Source organism: Pseudopodoces humilis, chromosome 15 (assembly GCF_049639895.1).
Source record: "Pseudopodoces humilis isolate 2021_Gansu_Grassland_sample_001 chromosome 15, ASM4963989v1, whole genome shotgun sequence".
Taxonomy (NCBI): Eukaryota; Metazoa; Chordata; class Aves; order Passeriformes; family Paridae; genus Pseudopodoces; species Pseudopodoces humilis.
In genome coordinates, this window is record NC_142214.1 from 11957771 (window position 1) to 11973992 (window position 16222).

The following is a 16222-nucleotide window of genomic DNA, read 5'->3' on the forward strand; positions in this document are numbered from 1 at the left end:
ACTAGCCTCAGTTTTTCTAAATTTCTGATGCCTGGCAGCAAAAATCAAACATATTCCCATGCGGGAGGTTCTCCGCATGCTGCCCCAATAATCACTTACAAGCACAATACAACCTCTGAGCATCTGAGACCTTTGCAGTATTGTTGCATGATCAGCAAATGTCACCACACACAAAAAACCAAAAGTAACAAACCCCATCATTCTAAGAGTCATGAAAATCAAATTCCAACTAGCATCCTAGCATGATCAGATTGGGTACTGCTCCTCATCTCCAAGCCATGTAACAAAAGTCATTGCTCCATTGTGCCACGTGGCTCCTGTGGACTCCATGCTCCATTGTGCTGTGCATCTTTACATTATATGTTTACATTTTATTCCTGTGCCAACTAATTCTGGGAATGAGAAAATGCTACATTGGGTTAACATTGCTGAGCAATTACCTGCCCTGTGTTAGAAATTGTTTTCTATTTTGTGTTATAGAATGTTTGCATTTAGATACTGTTATTCAAAAAATATAATTCAAATTAACCTGACACAGCTCCAGTTCAAGCTTATTCCTGGATCTTTAATTCAGAAGTACTTTGTTATGTCTAAGATTCATCTCGCATAATAGGCTTGATATTCTTCCTAAAGGAGACTGCTTTCAAACCAAGCCATTGGTTGATGACAGGGATTTTTTCTTTTACATAGTAATGGTGAAGTAATATTTTTATTTATTGCTCTCAAATTATTCTTTTATTTAAAGACTTTTCTGAGGAAAGTTAGCTTTGAATTAGTACATTTGTAAAATAGCTGCAACACAGATATTGTTGATTTTTGGATATCAAGAGAGAGTTTAGCTTTGCAGCATACACTTGGAAAGATTTAAAGGTTTGCTTTTTCAACATGCTTGCTTCTGACTCAAGAGGAGGCAGTCACACTGAATAATGTTTTTTTGAATGGAATTTTATCAAAAATATTTTCCCTAGAGCTGGAATTGAATTGTATGTTATTATCAATGGTAATATGAGTTTTTTCTTTTGCAGAATAGGCTATGAACTCATATACCCTAACTATAACTTAACTGGGCATTTAAAAAATGAGTCATAAACATTTGGTTTTAATCCACAGTACCTTAGAACTGGGGTGCTCTTTGCCAGTATAATGAGGTTTTCTTTTAGTCCCAGTATAACTACTTCCATTGTGTTTCATCCTAAACCTGCTTTGCGTGTGACTGATGTGGAGCAACCACCTTATGGGTTAATAATCCCCAGCCAATCACAATGTCTTCCTGGTTTCCTATTTGGTTAGTGGAATGAGGAGTTTGTGCCTCCCCACTTTTTCCCGGAGGAACTGACTCCCTGCTGTGCCCCAGAGGCTCTAACCAGGCAGTAGAACATCCCTACAGCATATTTGTAGCCCAGTTTGCTTTTGATTTTCTGTTAATTCTTCTGCATATAGAGTAGTGCAGCAATTAAAATTTTGGCCCAGGACAGTGATTGGTTCATAACAATATAGGCTTTAATTTTTAAAAGTTTCTTATACAGAGGATATCTCCAAACTTTAAAGAAGTCTTTAAAAGTAAACCAGGCTAAACAACCTCTGAGGTATAATAAAAGTACCAACTGAGATTTTCTGCTCTGCTGTAGCATTGGGGTTTTATGGAGCTGCTCATCCTGTTCACACTTCCCTATTTAAATGAAGTGTTTACTGATTCTGATCAGCTGGGAAGGTGGAACAATGGTGAGACTCATTTTGTGCAGGTTTATGAGCAGGGGAAACAACCAGTGAGGTTCTGTTCAGCCATGTTCTCTCTCTCTTTCTTTCTCTTCCATTTTTGTTGCATGCAATGTATAAAGTGGAGCATTTGCTTTGCTCAGTTATGTGTGAACTAATGTGGATAAACCAAACTATTATTGCAGTTCTGGTACAATCAGCACTCCAGCCTTTTGTTTCCAAGGATAACAGAATCTATTGTTGGAATGCTGATTTTGTAACATTTCAACATAGGGCATAAAACTCATAAAGCAGCTGTATGGATGTCAAATTACCCCTTCTAGGGACAGAAACAAAACCAGAAGCTGTTTGCATATACTGTTTGTTGTTGACTTCTGGGTATATTCTAAGATTAGTAAAAGAGATGAAGTCAAACATGATGTAGCTCTCTGACTCCAGTTGAGTTACCCCTAAAATAAACATTGATAGATAGTGTTGGGATATATTTATTAATTCATCATAAAATTAAGCCAATTTCCAGGGCAGTGGAACACTGCTGTTACTTCACATGTCTGTCTTCCTTGCTATGAATGATAATAGTTTGGTATTTTGCATACTGTATGTAAAAGAATATTGAGCTAAATCTAAAAAGAAAGGTTTAGTTGAATATGTTAGTTTGTTGATATTTCTAACAATTTTGATGTTTTTCCCCCTTGTTCTAATGATGACCTTGGTGAATTCTGACCCCCTACTCCCAGGTCCCTCAGGTTAGCCCTGTAACTCCAAAATAATAACTTTGCATGAAAATGAATGTATTACTTTTGTAGAGTCTAAATGGAGATATACGGAGTCATGTTTCAGACACACCTTTTAATTTGTGGTGAGAAAAAAATGCTCAGAATTGGCTTTCAGCCATCTTTTCCATGTTGTTGTGGACTGACATTGGAAGGACACAGTTGCTCTGCCATGGTGGAAGACCATGTGGGTCTACATTTGCAAGGCTTTTATAAAATATCCCCAGCTGTGAAACTTGTTTTAGCATTCCTTTTCCTCAGTGCAGTTGGAAACAATATATTCTGATTTTCAGCTTTTTTTTAAAAAAGCACATTGCGCTGTCCTCCCATGCCTTGCTGCATAATTGTGTGTTGCAGCTTGGGCAAGTGACAGTAGTCATTTTTGTAGCACCTGCTACTGTTGATTTTGGACACTCTCAAGTGACTTAAATAAATTAGATGCTTTTTTTATACCAGCAGCATCTGTAGGAAAATTTATTTAGACTAACAGTGATGCTTTAGATTCCCAACTTAGAGCCTTTTAAGTTTTCAGTGCAGAGAAATCCTTATTTCCATTGTTTTGCTTCACCAGCCTGTTTAGAGGAAATGAGGAATGTTCTTCCTTTCACAAGTATTCAATGAAAGTAAGACTCACAGCTGTGACCTCCCTGGCACTAGGGCAGTAGGACAGAATTGTTGAGAACATAGTCATTTCCAAATGTTTATTGTAATTTTAGTGTATCAGCATAGAGCATAAACTGGCACTTGGGAAGTGACAATTTTGACAATTGCCACAGCGACATCTGTGTCTAGACTGAAAATGGCTTGGTATATCTATTTAATAATAATTATGCCTTTAGGTTTTGCTATGATGACTTTCAGGCGGTAAAGAACTGTTATGAAAATTTAATAAAGGAATACATTTTAGTTTTCAGCCTGCTGTCCTAAGCACCACGACGTAGCAAATGTGGTATCCCTGATGTTTGAATTGTATCTTTATGCAGCCATATCATAAAAAAAGGGGAATGTGGCTTTACTTCTAATTTGTGGTCACCCAAGCAGTAACCACACTTTTAAAGGGAATCATCATGGGCTGCTGAGAGGAACTGAGCAATTGCATCACATTTTGTTCCACCCTGTGACTGTGATCAGCCAGAATCCTACAGTGATGAACATGTGTAGGACTGATTTATAAATCATAGCAAAACTTACCTATCAGTGAAATATAGTTTGTAAGTACTTAACAGTAACAATGAAATGCCCATGCCATTATTTTTAACAACTGTATTACAGTTAGTATTTAAAATAATTTACCAAATATGTAAGAAATAGTGCTGATGTGTATTTATTGTAGTTTTTAGCTGCAAATTGCATGGTGATATGCTGATATATTTAAATTATTTCACTGACATGAAAGATGCAAAGTGGCACAGGAACTAAAATATGTATTAATTTAGTGGCATTGTAAGGACAACCAGCTCATTTGTTGAGAGAGGACATTTAAATAATTTTACTAAGGATGTTATCACATGCCGTTCTCCATATAAACTTGAGCAGGTAAATTTTGAAATATTTTTATCAAGACAAAATAATGCCGACAGTAAAGACAACAAATTCTAAATTTGCAAGTTCTGCTGTATTTTTGCTTACAGCATTTGCAGCCCTGTTGATCCATGTCAATCCTGCTTACAGTTTCAAAGAAGCTGTAAGCCTACTTTTCAGTCCTGCAATTGTATTCACAGATAGTTGAGGCTCATACCTGATTAGTGGTGATAAGTCCTTCTGTTAGTCACACTTCCCTCCTGCCCAAAGCAGAATTTTGCACAAGAGTAAGTTGTAATTCACAATTTACCTATTTGCCAAGCTCTGGGCCCTGTGAGGCTGAATATTGTCAGTGAAATGATTACATAGCCCAAACCCTACTGTAAGCAGGAATAACCAGTTATAGATCTTAGCTGTAAGGTTAAAGCAATAACACATTCTCTAGTGAAGCTTTAAGTTTGCTGTTAAATGAAGTGTTAAATTAGTTTCAGTAGTGCCTAGTCACCAGAATAACTTGTATATGAAAATATCTATGACTGTGTATTCATGTGTGGTTTTATGCATGCATGTGGATTATACTGTAAATACAAAACATGCTGGTGAAATGGGTTGTTGTGTAGTGTATATGCTGTCATCTGTACTATTTCTAACTAGTAATCTTGTTTTGTACTGTTTGATGTCTGACCCTTCTAACATCGATCATTGGGCTTTGGTGAACTCTGATCCTTCCAGGTCCTCCAGGTTAGACTCTTAACTCGGGCAATTTGTTTTACTGCATTGCACTTGATGTAAGAGAAACAGATGTTTTCCTGTGATTGTCTTTTTAAGGGCTGTGGTTACTCTGCAGACTGTATGTGTTTGATTAGCATGCCCCAGATGGTAATTTGGTATTATTTTGCATGTGTACAGTACTAGACCAATACTAAAGAGCAAAATGAACACAAAAAATCTTTGCATGATGGTGATGGCATGTTTTCTGTAGCTGAAACTGCTACAGGATATGTGTGGTACAAAATTGCTGTTAATTTAAAAAGGGAAGGAATTTATATTCAATTTTGCATGCAGAAATACAAATCATCAAATTTATCCATTGGGTATACACTATGAGGATGTCAAAGGAGTTGTTAAGTTATTCAAGGTTGCAGGAGAACTGAAAATCCAGCACACTGATAAATGTTGTTAGATTTGTACTACAGGAGACAATGTCATAGCACCGTCCTGCAAAAAAAATCCTTTTGTTAATCCAGTTATGAGCTCTTAACTTGTAAATTGTTATTAGCTGTCTCTGCACTTGCTTATGGTTTATTTTGCCACAAATTAATACTGGTTACCTTCCATTTATATAGTGGGACAAAAGTGAAGGTCTCATCTTTCAGTTCTCCAGATACTGAAGTTCCTTTTATACCCACTACTTTACCTTGGATTAACCTGGCTATAGCAAAGGCAAAATATTTAAGGACCAGCCCAGTTTCTCTATTAGATTTACATAGTGTAATTTCACTCAAGATTAAAAAAAATCAGTTGGAGGGAGAGTCATTCAACATAAGGAAGTTTCTGCAACTCAGGTTGTTATGTAGGCAAGGCAGAATGACAAGCTTCCTGCTACCCAGCAGTCAGGAGACAGTGTGTTCCTTAATAGGTATGTCAAATTCTAACAAGAGAGCAGCACTACAGTGTTTACACTGTACTGTAAGTGTTGAGACTAGCTTACAAAACGAATTCAGGCTATTAAGAAGCACTGAAGACATGGTGAATGTAATGCAGATCTGCAGAGGGGATATTTGTACCATCTAATTTTGGGGGTTTTGGCTCCTAGTAAATGCACTGGTCTGATCACCAGTAAGCTGCTAATGCAGGTGAGATGCACTGCCTTCTGGAAAGACCTGCTTCATCAGCTAGATAAGGGGCCTTGGTTCCTGATTTGGGTAGTACAAGTATTTCTTTTTATTTGTGTTCCTTTCAGTTTACCCTGAATTTAGCATTGAAATAGAGCTGGGAAGTTAAGCCAAAATGCCTTTTTTTTTCTTTTTTTTTTCTTTTTTTTTCCTTTTTTTTTTAAACACTGAAGGTACAAACTTGGGGAGAATGAATGATATATACTGATGTGTGCGTATTTTTTCTGCAATGTTAAGGTCCACCAGGCCCAGAAGGTCCACGAGGGCCACCAGGCAGTGGAGGACTTAAAGGAGAAAAAGGGAACCCAGGTCCACCTGGTCCAGCTGGCCTGATTGGTCCAAAGGGAGATCAAGGACCACCTGGACGCCAGGTAGGACAAGAAATGGAGTTTTCCCCTAGTTAATTTTTAAATCCAATAAAAATTGAAGATATTTGGGTGGAACATGCAGTTTAACATAATAAAATAAAAGACAAAATGTGGTAGCTAATACCCTGTCTTGTATTAAGGAAGAGGTTCTTTTCCTTAGCTATCCCCCAGTATCTAGGCAGGATGTCCCTCCTATATTCCCATGGGAGCTGGAGCTGTTGATGCAGCTGTGTGCCCACTCTGACAGCCCCCCATGGCCTCAGCCCTCCACAGCTCCCAGTGTGTTTGGTTGTCTTCGGCCATCTGTTCCATTCTGGTTCTCTGGAACTGCTGAGATGAGGGAATAATGTGAGGCTCTTCTCTTCAGGGGGATCCTGGTCGTCCAGGTCTGAATGGAATGAAGGGTGACCCCGGGGTTCCAGGCGTTCCAGGATTCCCAGGTATTTCACTGGGTATTCCCAGGTATTTAACTAGCATTTTGAGCAAAATCCTCCAGACACAGTAACAGCCTGTTTAGGCCATTCCTGCAGCAGACTTCGTAAAACAGCATGTTCTTTCATTGGGTAACTGTGTGAATTTGATGTTTCAGGTATGAAGGGTCCCACTGGACCTGCAGGACCTGCTGGCCTCACAGGCAGCCAGGGACTGCCGGGCCCACCAGGTAGGAGTCCTGGGTAGGGGCACTGTCACTTTTACTCCCTGTCGGTAGAATTTGTTACATAAATGTAGGACTTAGTTGGTCTCAGCCAGTAGTCAAAGTGAAGTGAACACGATCTTCCACACAATTCCAACCTGCACTTTTTAGCCCCTACAAGTAATTCTAATATGTTTAATACTCTGTATCCAGTCTATATGGATTAACTCCTGTGAGAGGGGTCTTTAGAGGGAGTCACCAAGAGCACTTTTTTATCCTATATTTACACTTACTCTTTTTTGCAATGATGGAGCTCTTGGCATCTGATTTTGAAATAAACTCTTTCTAATGCTGTCTTCCACCTTGGTTTATCTAATACTAATCTTCCTTCTCTCAGGTCCACCAGGTTTACCAGGTACCATTGGACGAAGCATTGTTGTCAAAGGTGATCCTGGTTCCCCAGGTCCTCCAGGACAGCCTGGGTCCAAAGGGCCACCTGGATTGCCAGGGCCACAGGGATTGCCAGGTATGATCCAAGGTGGCTGCAGAGGTCCAAAAGTGTATCTGTGTGCAGATGGCAGTGCCAGTGACATGGCACAGGCTGCAGAGATGAGTTACTGAGCTCAGCAAGGGGCAAGAGAGAAATGTGGGTTAATAGCTAATAGATAAACACAGGATTCCACCATATACATCTGGTTTAATGGGCTGTTTTTCTCTTATGTATCAGAAGGAAGCAACAGGTGAGTCACTGACAACTTGAAGATTCCTGTAGTGAGATTTCAAGAACTTTTATTTCAGTTACGTTTTTGTGTGTTCTAGGTCCAATTGGTCTTCCTGGTGACCCAGGGAGAGATGGGCTTCCTGGTTTTGATGGTCCAGCAGGACGAAAAGGAGAGAGAGGTCTTCCAGGCCAACCAGGTATGGTGTTTATGCTATGAAAACTTACTGGAAAAAGAGACTCCCATTTCTGAATGGAGGCTAATACTGGAAGTAAGATTTTTGCTTTATAGGAATAATGATAAAATCATAATTCTAGGATTTTCTTAATGCAAAAGTATTACAAGCACCTGAACATACTTTGATTTGGAATATTCTCAGCACCAACACATTGCTGGTTGTTGCTGAATAACATTGTCAAGTGCTGTACCCCAAGCTTAATGGCATCCTCTTTGCAGCACAGATGATGCAGAGGAGATAATGAAGATTTTAAGAAACTGAAGAGAGATTTGTAAAATAATGTTTATTTTGCATGGGAATTATGAATGGGGAAAAACAGACTTCATAAAAGAGTTTCACCAAAGTCAGAGATTGGACTACCATGTGTAGGGATTGCTTAGCATGACTGAACTAGGATTTGAGAAATCAGACTAGGCACTGGGACAATTTTCTAAATGTGATAGATATTAAGTGGCTTTCTACTGCAACTTGTGAGAAAAAGGATTAGAATTAAAACAGATAAAAAGAATACAAAAGTCCATAACACCTCTTTTTTCTTTTTCTCTGAGCAGCTCTATTAAATCTGTTAGTATTATTTTAGAGAAAAAAATGTAAATAATGACTGCAGAATAACATAGTCTAAATATTTGTAGTTCTATTTCCTAATATTGCTGTTCAAGAACAGCCTTTTCTGATACATTTCTCAGTCATTTGAGTGATTTTTGCTCACATTCAAGGCTGTTCTAGCTTATTTCCATTTTTAGTAACCTATTCTAAAACTGGCAGCAGCTTTTCTATTCATTTTGATGGGCTCTGGTTGAGGTGTTAACACAGCATGTCCTGGAGTGAGACTTGCTGCTATTTCTGGCTCTTCCATTTATTTTGTGATCTTGAGCAAGATATTTCAACATTGTCTTAAGCTGCACATGCAGATACGTTTTGGAAGTGGGAAGCTGACTGAAGTAATTCCAGTGGCTGCCATGTATTATGCAGTTATCATAGTGCCTGACAGTCCTGAGAGTATTTAGCAATACCCCTACAACACAGAGAAGTTCCAGTTTTACAGCCACCTATGACAATCTCCCTGATTCAGCCAAGCTTAAATGAAAACAAAATCCAGGAAGAGAGGGTTAACTGAGTTAACACAGTTAACAAATACCAGCTGCCCTAACACACAAGCACTCAATCACGAGACCAACAACTTTTCAGAGCTATGTTGGTCCCAAAAGATCAAGCAATGTTGTTAATTAATACTGTGTGTTGTGTTTCTCTCATGTGAACAGGTTCACGAGGAATACAAGGACCTCCTGGTCCTGATGGCTTACAAGGCCCACCTGGTCCTCCTGGCACACCTTCTCTTGCTCATGGATTCCTTATAACTCGGCACAGCCAGACCAGCGATACACCACTATGCCCACAGGGGACATCAAGAATTTATGATGGATTCTCTCTTCTATATGTGCAAGGAAATGAGAGAGCACACGGCCAGGATTTGGGTGAGATATTCTGTATGCTCTCTCTTTAAGAGGAAACATGTCATAGCTACTTCAAATGCTTGGGTTCTCTGATGATACAGCAGTCTTGGAGATTTCATAGATGAGGATGGGGATCGTTTACCAAGATCTGCTAGATCTTGAGATGTGCAGAGGATGCATGTTGTAATTCAGGATGAAAGAATGTAAACCAAAATGAAGAAGTGAAGTTTTTCCCCAAGGTGACAATCTGATAGCACTTGCTGTGCACTAACAGGAGGAAAAGGAAGGATCCACAAGTACTGTTCTCAAAGAATTGCTATAAAAAGCAATGAAGTGAAACTTTGCTGTCTTATGTGCCTTACTGCCTAGGTACTGCTGGGAGCTGTCTTAGACGTTTCAGCACCATGCCCTTCATGTTCTGCAACATCAACAATGTTTGTAACTTTGCATCAAGGAATGACTATTCCTACTGGCTGTCAACCCCGGAGTCGATGCCAATGAGCATGGAGCCACTGACTGGGCAAAGCATCCAGCCATTCATTAGCCGGTGAGGCAAAGCAGGCCATCACGTCTCTTTTAATATCTGGATAAATAGTACATCTTACCCATGTGTTTCAAATATACAGGTTGAGTATTAAGAGATTAATCTGTCATGTTTTGTTCTGGGAGTAACTAGACAAATAGTTTGTTTTAAAGTATTAATTGTCTCCTGAGGTTCATCTCCCTGCAGCAGTGATAAGAGGCTGTAAAAGCTCTTCTCAAACAATCAGTCTCTGTAGTCAGCAGTGCAACATCACCATGGACAGGACAGAATATGAGAGCCATTGGCTTTAGGATTAAGGCACTCACCTGGGGACTTCTGAGCTTCCAGTTTTTGTTTCAGGAACTGCTTCAGTATTTTACCCAATGTAGTAAAAATACAGACAGATTTGAGCTCCAAAATATTCTTTATTGCAGTTACAAAATATATGAGAAATAGAAGTCTAGATTAATAGGCAAGCTGCTCACAGGTGAGTTTTTTTCCCTTTTTCAGTGTAAGAATTCTTAATAAAACATACTCCTATTATATTTTAACATCACTTGTTTCTCCGGTACTTCCCCTGTGTCCAGATGTGTTGTGTGTGAAGCTCCTGCTATGGTGATAGCTGTCCACAGTCAGACCATTCAGATCCCTTCATGTCCTCCAGGCTGGGACTCCCTCTGGATTGGCTACTCTTTCATGATGGTAAGAACTTCCTCCTACTCCAGAAGCAGCTACTGCCCACCTGTGTCCTCAGCTGCTTTAGGACATTGATAAGAACTGCAAGGGTTGTCATTTTAAAGCTCTTACCTTCAATCACTAACCAAGGTAGCCAAGATTTACAGTACAAAGATCCCAGCATCACAATGTTTATGGAGGTGTCTGACACCACATTATCTCTGTTGAGAATGAAGAGTGACTTTTCAGTAGTTGACTGCTGCGCTATTCAATTTTTAACACCTAAGATCCTTGTTTGTCTTTCTTTCCTCCACTAGCACACGAGTGCTGGAGCAGAGGGCTCTGGACAGGCCTTGGCATCGCCTGGATCCTGTTTGGAAGAATTCCGCTCAGCACCGTTCATCGAATGCCATGGTCGGGGCACCTGTAATTATTATGCCAATTCATACAGTTTCTGGCTGGCAACTGTTGAGGTCTCAGAAATGTTCAGGTAAGAAAACCTGTTTCTTGTCTATTGCTCTATTCCAGAATGAATGCTTTTGAAACTGAATTTATTCCAAAGATCTGAAGAGATTTGTTTACAGGGGTATACAGAAATAATTTAGCTTGTTTTCCCCCTCACAACCAGTTTTTCAAGTGTTTCTCTGGTATGCTTTTAATATTATGTAAAAACTTGCTAGGGCACATTCTGTTTTGCAAAGAGCCAGATTCTTTTTTTGTCAATTCTTAGTCACGTTCTGTTTAGTACCTCCTCTGGCAGTAGTCCTACTGTGTTTACTATATTTGAAGCCCGAAAGAACAATTTTCATTTTTTTTCTTGGCAAACCTTTCAATAAACTCATATTTGGAAAGGTAGCTCACAGATATACAAGGGATAAGAGTGAAGGGCAAGACAAACTCTACTTAACCTTTTAACACAAAGGTTCATATGACTTGTTTTTAAAAATCTTGTATGAAGGTTTCCTACCCTCCATGGCCAGCATTTTCTTCCACACTTCACAGAAGGAAACAGGGTAACATTTTGGCTGCAAGAAAGCCAGTGGCCATTCTGTCCTCAGCATCTCTGCAGTCAACATTTCAGCTGGAGTCTCTCAGCTTCTCCAACTTTTTCCCTTTCAAGTTGAGTAGCAAATTATTTCTTCACTGAAGAATCATCTCCTTTCATAGAATAAATAGCTACTGCCCTATTTGTGTGCTGACAAAAAACTATTAATATTCCCAGTGCTAACTAATTGAAAAGTGTAGCTTTGTGGCACAGGGCTGGTGCTATGCTCTGAGCAGTGGTATCCCCTAAGTTGATTTTGTGTAACGTCTACAATCAGGGTACTTGATGTGATAATTCATCACTCTTCTGTTTTCTGGGTAGTTAATTATTAGTAATTAACCAGTGAAAAACTTCCTATTAGTAATTGCCATGCACCCTTGAGATTTCTGCCTCTACTGTTTTCTCCCTCTCATTAAAACAACCTCCTTCTTCATTCTATTTTTTTAAAGAAACTTCTAGGCATTTGACTTATTTGTGTACACACATACGACATTAATAATCTCCCATCTTGTTATCCTTTCAAAATAAAAATAAATTCTTTGGTAAAGCTACCACTTAAACACAGCTCTGATTGTAGCAGTACTTACTGTGTGTTGTTAAAGTATCCTTCAACTAAGTAACCCAAAGGCCAGAAACAGAACCCCAAAATAGTCTCAACAATTCACCTTCCCCTCGGGTTGTGTTTGTGCTCCAGCACCTGCCTGACTGAAATAGATACTTAGCATACCTTGGGGACACTAAGACACTGACACAACTGAGAATCTGTCACCTGGTGCTGGGAACATGGGAACAAACAGAATGATTTGTCTTAGAAAAACATTCAAATTCAGGATTCATTCCCTGCTCACATACTTAAGTTTTGTATGAAACAGTGAATTCAGTAGAAGTTGAAAGGAACTGTAAAAAAGAAAAACCTAATCCAACCTTTCCTTTGTGTCTGTCAACCAGCAAACCTCAGTCAGAGACACTGAAAGCTGGAGACTTGAGGACACGTATTAGTCGTTGTCAAGTTTGCATGAAGAAGACGTAACATCTTGGACAATGTTTATAAAACAATTGAAATTTCCTAAGATGCACTGTCTTCCAGCTGCAACAATGGTGCTACTGTGCAGAAAGAAAAGAAAAAACTAATCCAAACTGTTTTAACCATGCAAATTCAAGTGTACCTCACTCATGTGCCAAAAACTAAGGGTTGTTCAGTACATATTTGACAACAGGACTAAGATGAAAGAATTGACCTCTTGGAAACAGAAAAGAACACACAAGGTTCACAAAGGACCAGAAGATGAAATTTTTCATTTCTCTCCCTGTACCAAAATGGCACCTTTTTGATCAACCAAGAGAATAGAGAACACGACGCACTGAGTATGTTTAAAATTACAAGACTGCAGTTTTGAAAAACATTTTTTCATGGTGCTACTAACCCTACTGTATTTTTAATATGAAATTTTAAGCTTATTTCTCTTTGTAAGTAATGAAATGTGTATATTGTGTAAACACCTTTTTAATCTAAACTTTCAGTCATCTAGAAACAAACCAGACTGATATAAAAATCCCTATGTCTAAAATAAAAGGATAAGACAGTATTTTATTATGAAACTTGTGATACAGAGACAGTTTACCCCTCTTATGCCAACTTTTTAATTTAGTTTTTCATTTCCTTCCTCAGCTGCCAACCTGATATATTTGCGGAATGCACAATTATTCTGAAGTAATTTTCATCAGGGTTTTAAATGTTGTACACCATAGTACCAATGGTTTTATTTGTGCTTAGAAATCCCAATCCACCTGAAAAGGGATTTTTTATTTTATGAAAATATATGAAATTATTAGTCATATTCTATAAGAATACAAGTCACATTCACATTTTAGTAATTAGTTTGGTTTAACCAAACCTGTCCTTCGGGACTATCCAGTTATCAAACCATTTAGAATGATGCTTACATGAAACTTCAACTTTGAAGTGGTGTCATATGTTTTATCCAAAATAGTATACATAACTTCTGAATAAAATAAAGCATAAACTGGTGGAAACCTTCATATTTACAAATTAGTCTTTTAATCTTACGTGGATTTATGTACATCCACAATGTATTCACAGTACATAGCAACTCTTGAGCAGGTATAGTTCACGCAAGTCCTTGAAAGATGGTGCATTCAGTCTTCCTGATGTCAGTTTGTAAGAATCCTTCTATGTACATCTAAAGTGTGTCACTACTTGGGCAATAGCTGAAAAGTGATCACTTTTGTATGCATGACTGTTCAGCTTCTATGGTCAGAGCATTTCATTTACCCTTGTGTGTAAACAGCTCCCTGACAATGCAGGACTCTGTCAAGTGACAATACTTTAATAGTTTTGTTGTATGATGCCACCTCAACTATCAATATAATTTACTTGTGAATTAATGTACTGCTCTATACAGGTGATGTGTATTTGTTTATTGAATACTGTTAAGTAATTTATCTGCTAATGGCTGTTCATTCTTACCTTCCAGTTATCCCTGTAAACATGGAGTATCTGACATCTTATTGTTTTACACATTTGACAAAAGACAGGACTGGTGACTAAGCAGGTGCCAGTGATATACAGTGAGATTGGTGCTGATTTCTAAAGCTTTCAACTAAGTATGAAACTGTAGTTCTTTAGTTTAAAGTGCAAAATAATAATAGCTTTGTCTTTTTTCCATTAGCTGCAGTTATATATGTTGGTAGAGAGTGGGAATTCAGCAGTGTGCAGCTCAGTTTAGTTTGGTTTGCTGATGCATGTAATAATAAACTGAACCTGCTGCTACCTCCAAGTCAGGAACTTGTTACCAAAGCTGAAATAAAATATTAAGTCTCTTCATGTAAACACAAGTCCTTATCTTGCTGCTGGCTCCACAGAAGTCTAAAATTAACACAGCAACCAGTCCCTAGCCCTAAAACAGTAGAAGAATGGATGCTAAGGCCAAGGAGCTCTCAAATGAAAGGGCTCTCCCAGCCTTCTCGACCAACACCCCATCTTGTGTTTGCCAACACTAAGTGTTCAGATGTGGGGACATGGGATAGAGTGGACCATGTTTAATAAAGCAGTGCATAACTGGTGCTTCTTTGTAAGATCTGGGCTTCTCTTGCAGCATGTAAAACCAAGACAGGAGATCCTATTCCAGACAGAGAACACCCAGACCTCCTGGTCTTGTAGCAGCTTCAGGGCCCAAAGTTGTGAGATGACCACAGAAAAGTAAAGTATGTAAAGCAGCTGTGCTTCTGCTTGATCCAATCTCTTTTGTGTCCCTGCAGCTCTGGCACTGACCTGGACAAGAGTCCCAAACCTTAATCAGCTACAGGCACAGAATTCCAAAGGGGTGATATTTTACTAAGAGAAAATTAGTCTAGACATGAAGGAACATCTTTTAATTTGAGATCTGCAGCAGAGATTCAAGAGGTGTTGGGTAAATTTCCACCACACCTTCTGTGCCTTACAGCACTTTACCTGTGCTGGATCAGACATACTGATCTATAAAAGAAAACACAGTTATTATTCTCTCCTGCTTCTTGATGCTTGAGACTGTAAGCTCCTTGGGGCAGAGACATTGAGGGGGCTCAAATGTTGGTTGGGGCCTCTAGGTGCTATCCATCACTATATAAACATTAAACTACAGGTAAACGTTTGTGTTTGCAGCTTTATTATTAAAAAAGGAAAACACTGCTTTGACCTTTGGAGCCTTAAAGTCATTTTCAACAACACCTAGCCACAGTGCAGCTCTGGACAACACTTCAGCTCTGGTTAAGGCTCTTTTCCTGATGTCTGGTATGTTTTTGCAAAAGCTTTTATTCTCATAACTAATCACATAGATTTGGGCTATTTTAGTTAATCTCAGCAGGCACCCGACAGGTCTGAGCTGTTGGGGACATGCCGCAGCCGTCCAAGGGCACCGTGTGGCTTTGGCTGGAGCTGTGACAGCAGCACTGCCAGGTCGGGCCCTGCCTGGGGGAGAGAGGGCTGTAGGAAAGCTCAGCAGGAGCAGCATCCTCACCCTTCCTTGCCCATTACCTAGGCCCAGTTCTTGGAAGCTGCTGCAGGTGGGGCACTGTAAATTGCAACAAGAATGATGAGTGAAAAAGTGCAATTTTTCTAAAGGACAACTAGTTTTAATCCTAAAACCAGGATTTAGTAATCTTGTGCCTAGGCTGGATTTACACTGTTCTAGTGTTAAAAAACCAAAAAGGTTCTGCTTAAGGCAGACTTTTTTGTCCTTCTAGAAATCCTATTACAAAGAGGAAAAAACTTCTTTAAACATCATACTCATAAAATTTCTTCCAGAACTAGTACTTTTTTGACCACGAGACTTCCATATCCAGTCATGGACAAAGTCTGTAGCAATTTTTTTTCCATGTCTTCTACATTTAAAGCAGAAAAAGCTCTGGATGCTGATTTTTTTTTTTTTTTTCTTAAATTCCAAAGCTTAATTGTCTACAGGCACTGTGAATCCATGGCAAAGAAAACTTCTAGGCCTTTTTCTGTATGTTACCTTCTAGACTAAGTCAAAGAAAACTGGAGAGATGGGGAATTGCTAGCATGAAACAATGCTAAAAACTTCTCCAAATCTTTAGGGACACACAGGGTGACAAAACCACTTTCAGGAGAAGCAGCAGGAGGTCTGACAGAAAAACCCAGAAGT

The 16222-nt window shown here is 39.0% G+C and overlaps 1 protein-coding gene across 1 annotated transcript in view; it reads left to right on the top strand.

Annotated features, from left to right (window-relative positions):
• Positions 1–14032, top strand: part of COL4A5 (collagen type IV alpha 5 chain) — an 88200-nt gene extending 74168 nt beyond the window's left edge. Inside the window, exons 42-51 of the mRNA XM_014258760.2 lie at positions 6143–6276; positions 6641–6713; positions 6863–6934; positions 7305–7433; positions 7727–7825; positions 9127–9339; positions 9688–9865; positions 10429–10543; positions 10834–11006; positions 12510–14032. Of these exons, the coding sequence (XP_014114235.2) occupies positions 6143–6276; positions 6641–6713; positions 6863–6934; positions 7305–7433; positions 7727–7825; positions 9127–9339; positions 9688–9865; positions 10429–10543; positions 10834–11006; positions 12510–12591 (1268 nt within the window). The 3' untranslated portion in view covers positions 12592–14032. The remainder of the gene's footprint in view (positions 1–6142; positions 6277–6640; positions 6714–6862; positions 6935–7304; positions 7434–7726; positions 7826–9126; positions 9340–9687; positions 9866–10428; positions 10544–10833; positions 11007–12509) is intronic.
• The last annotated feature ends 2190 nt before the right edge of the window (positions 14033–16222 follow it).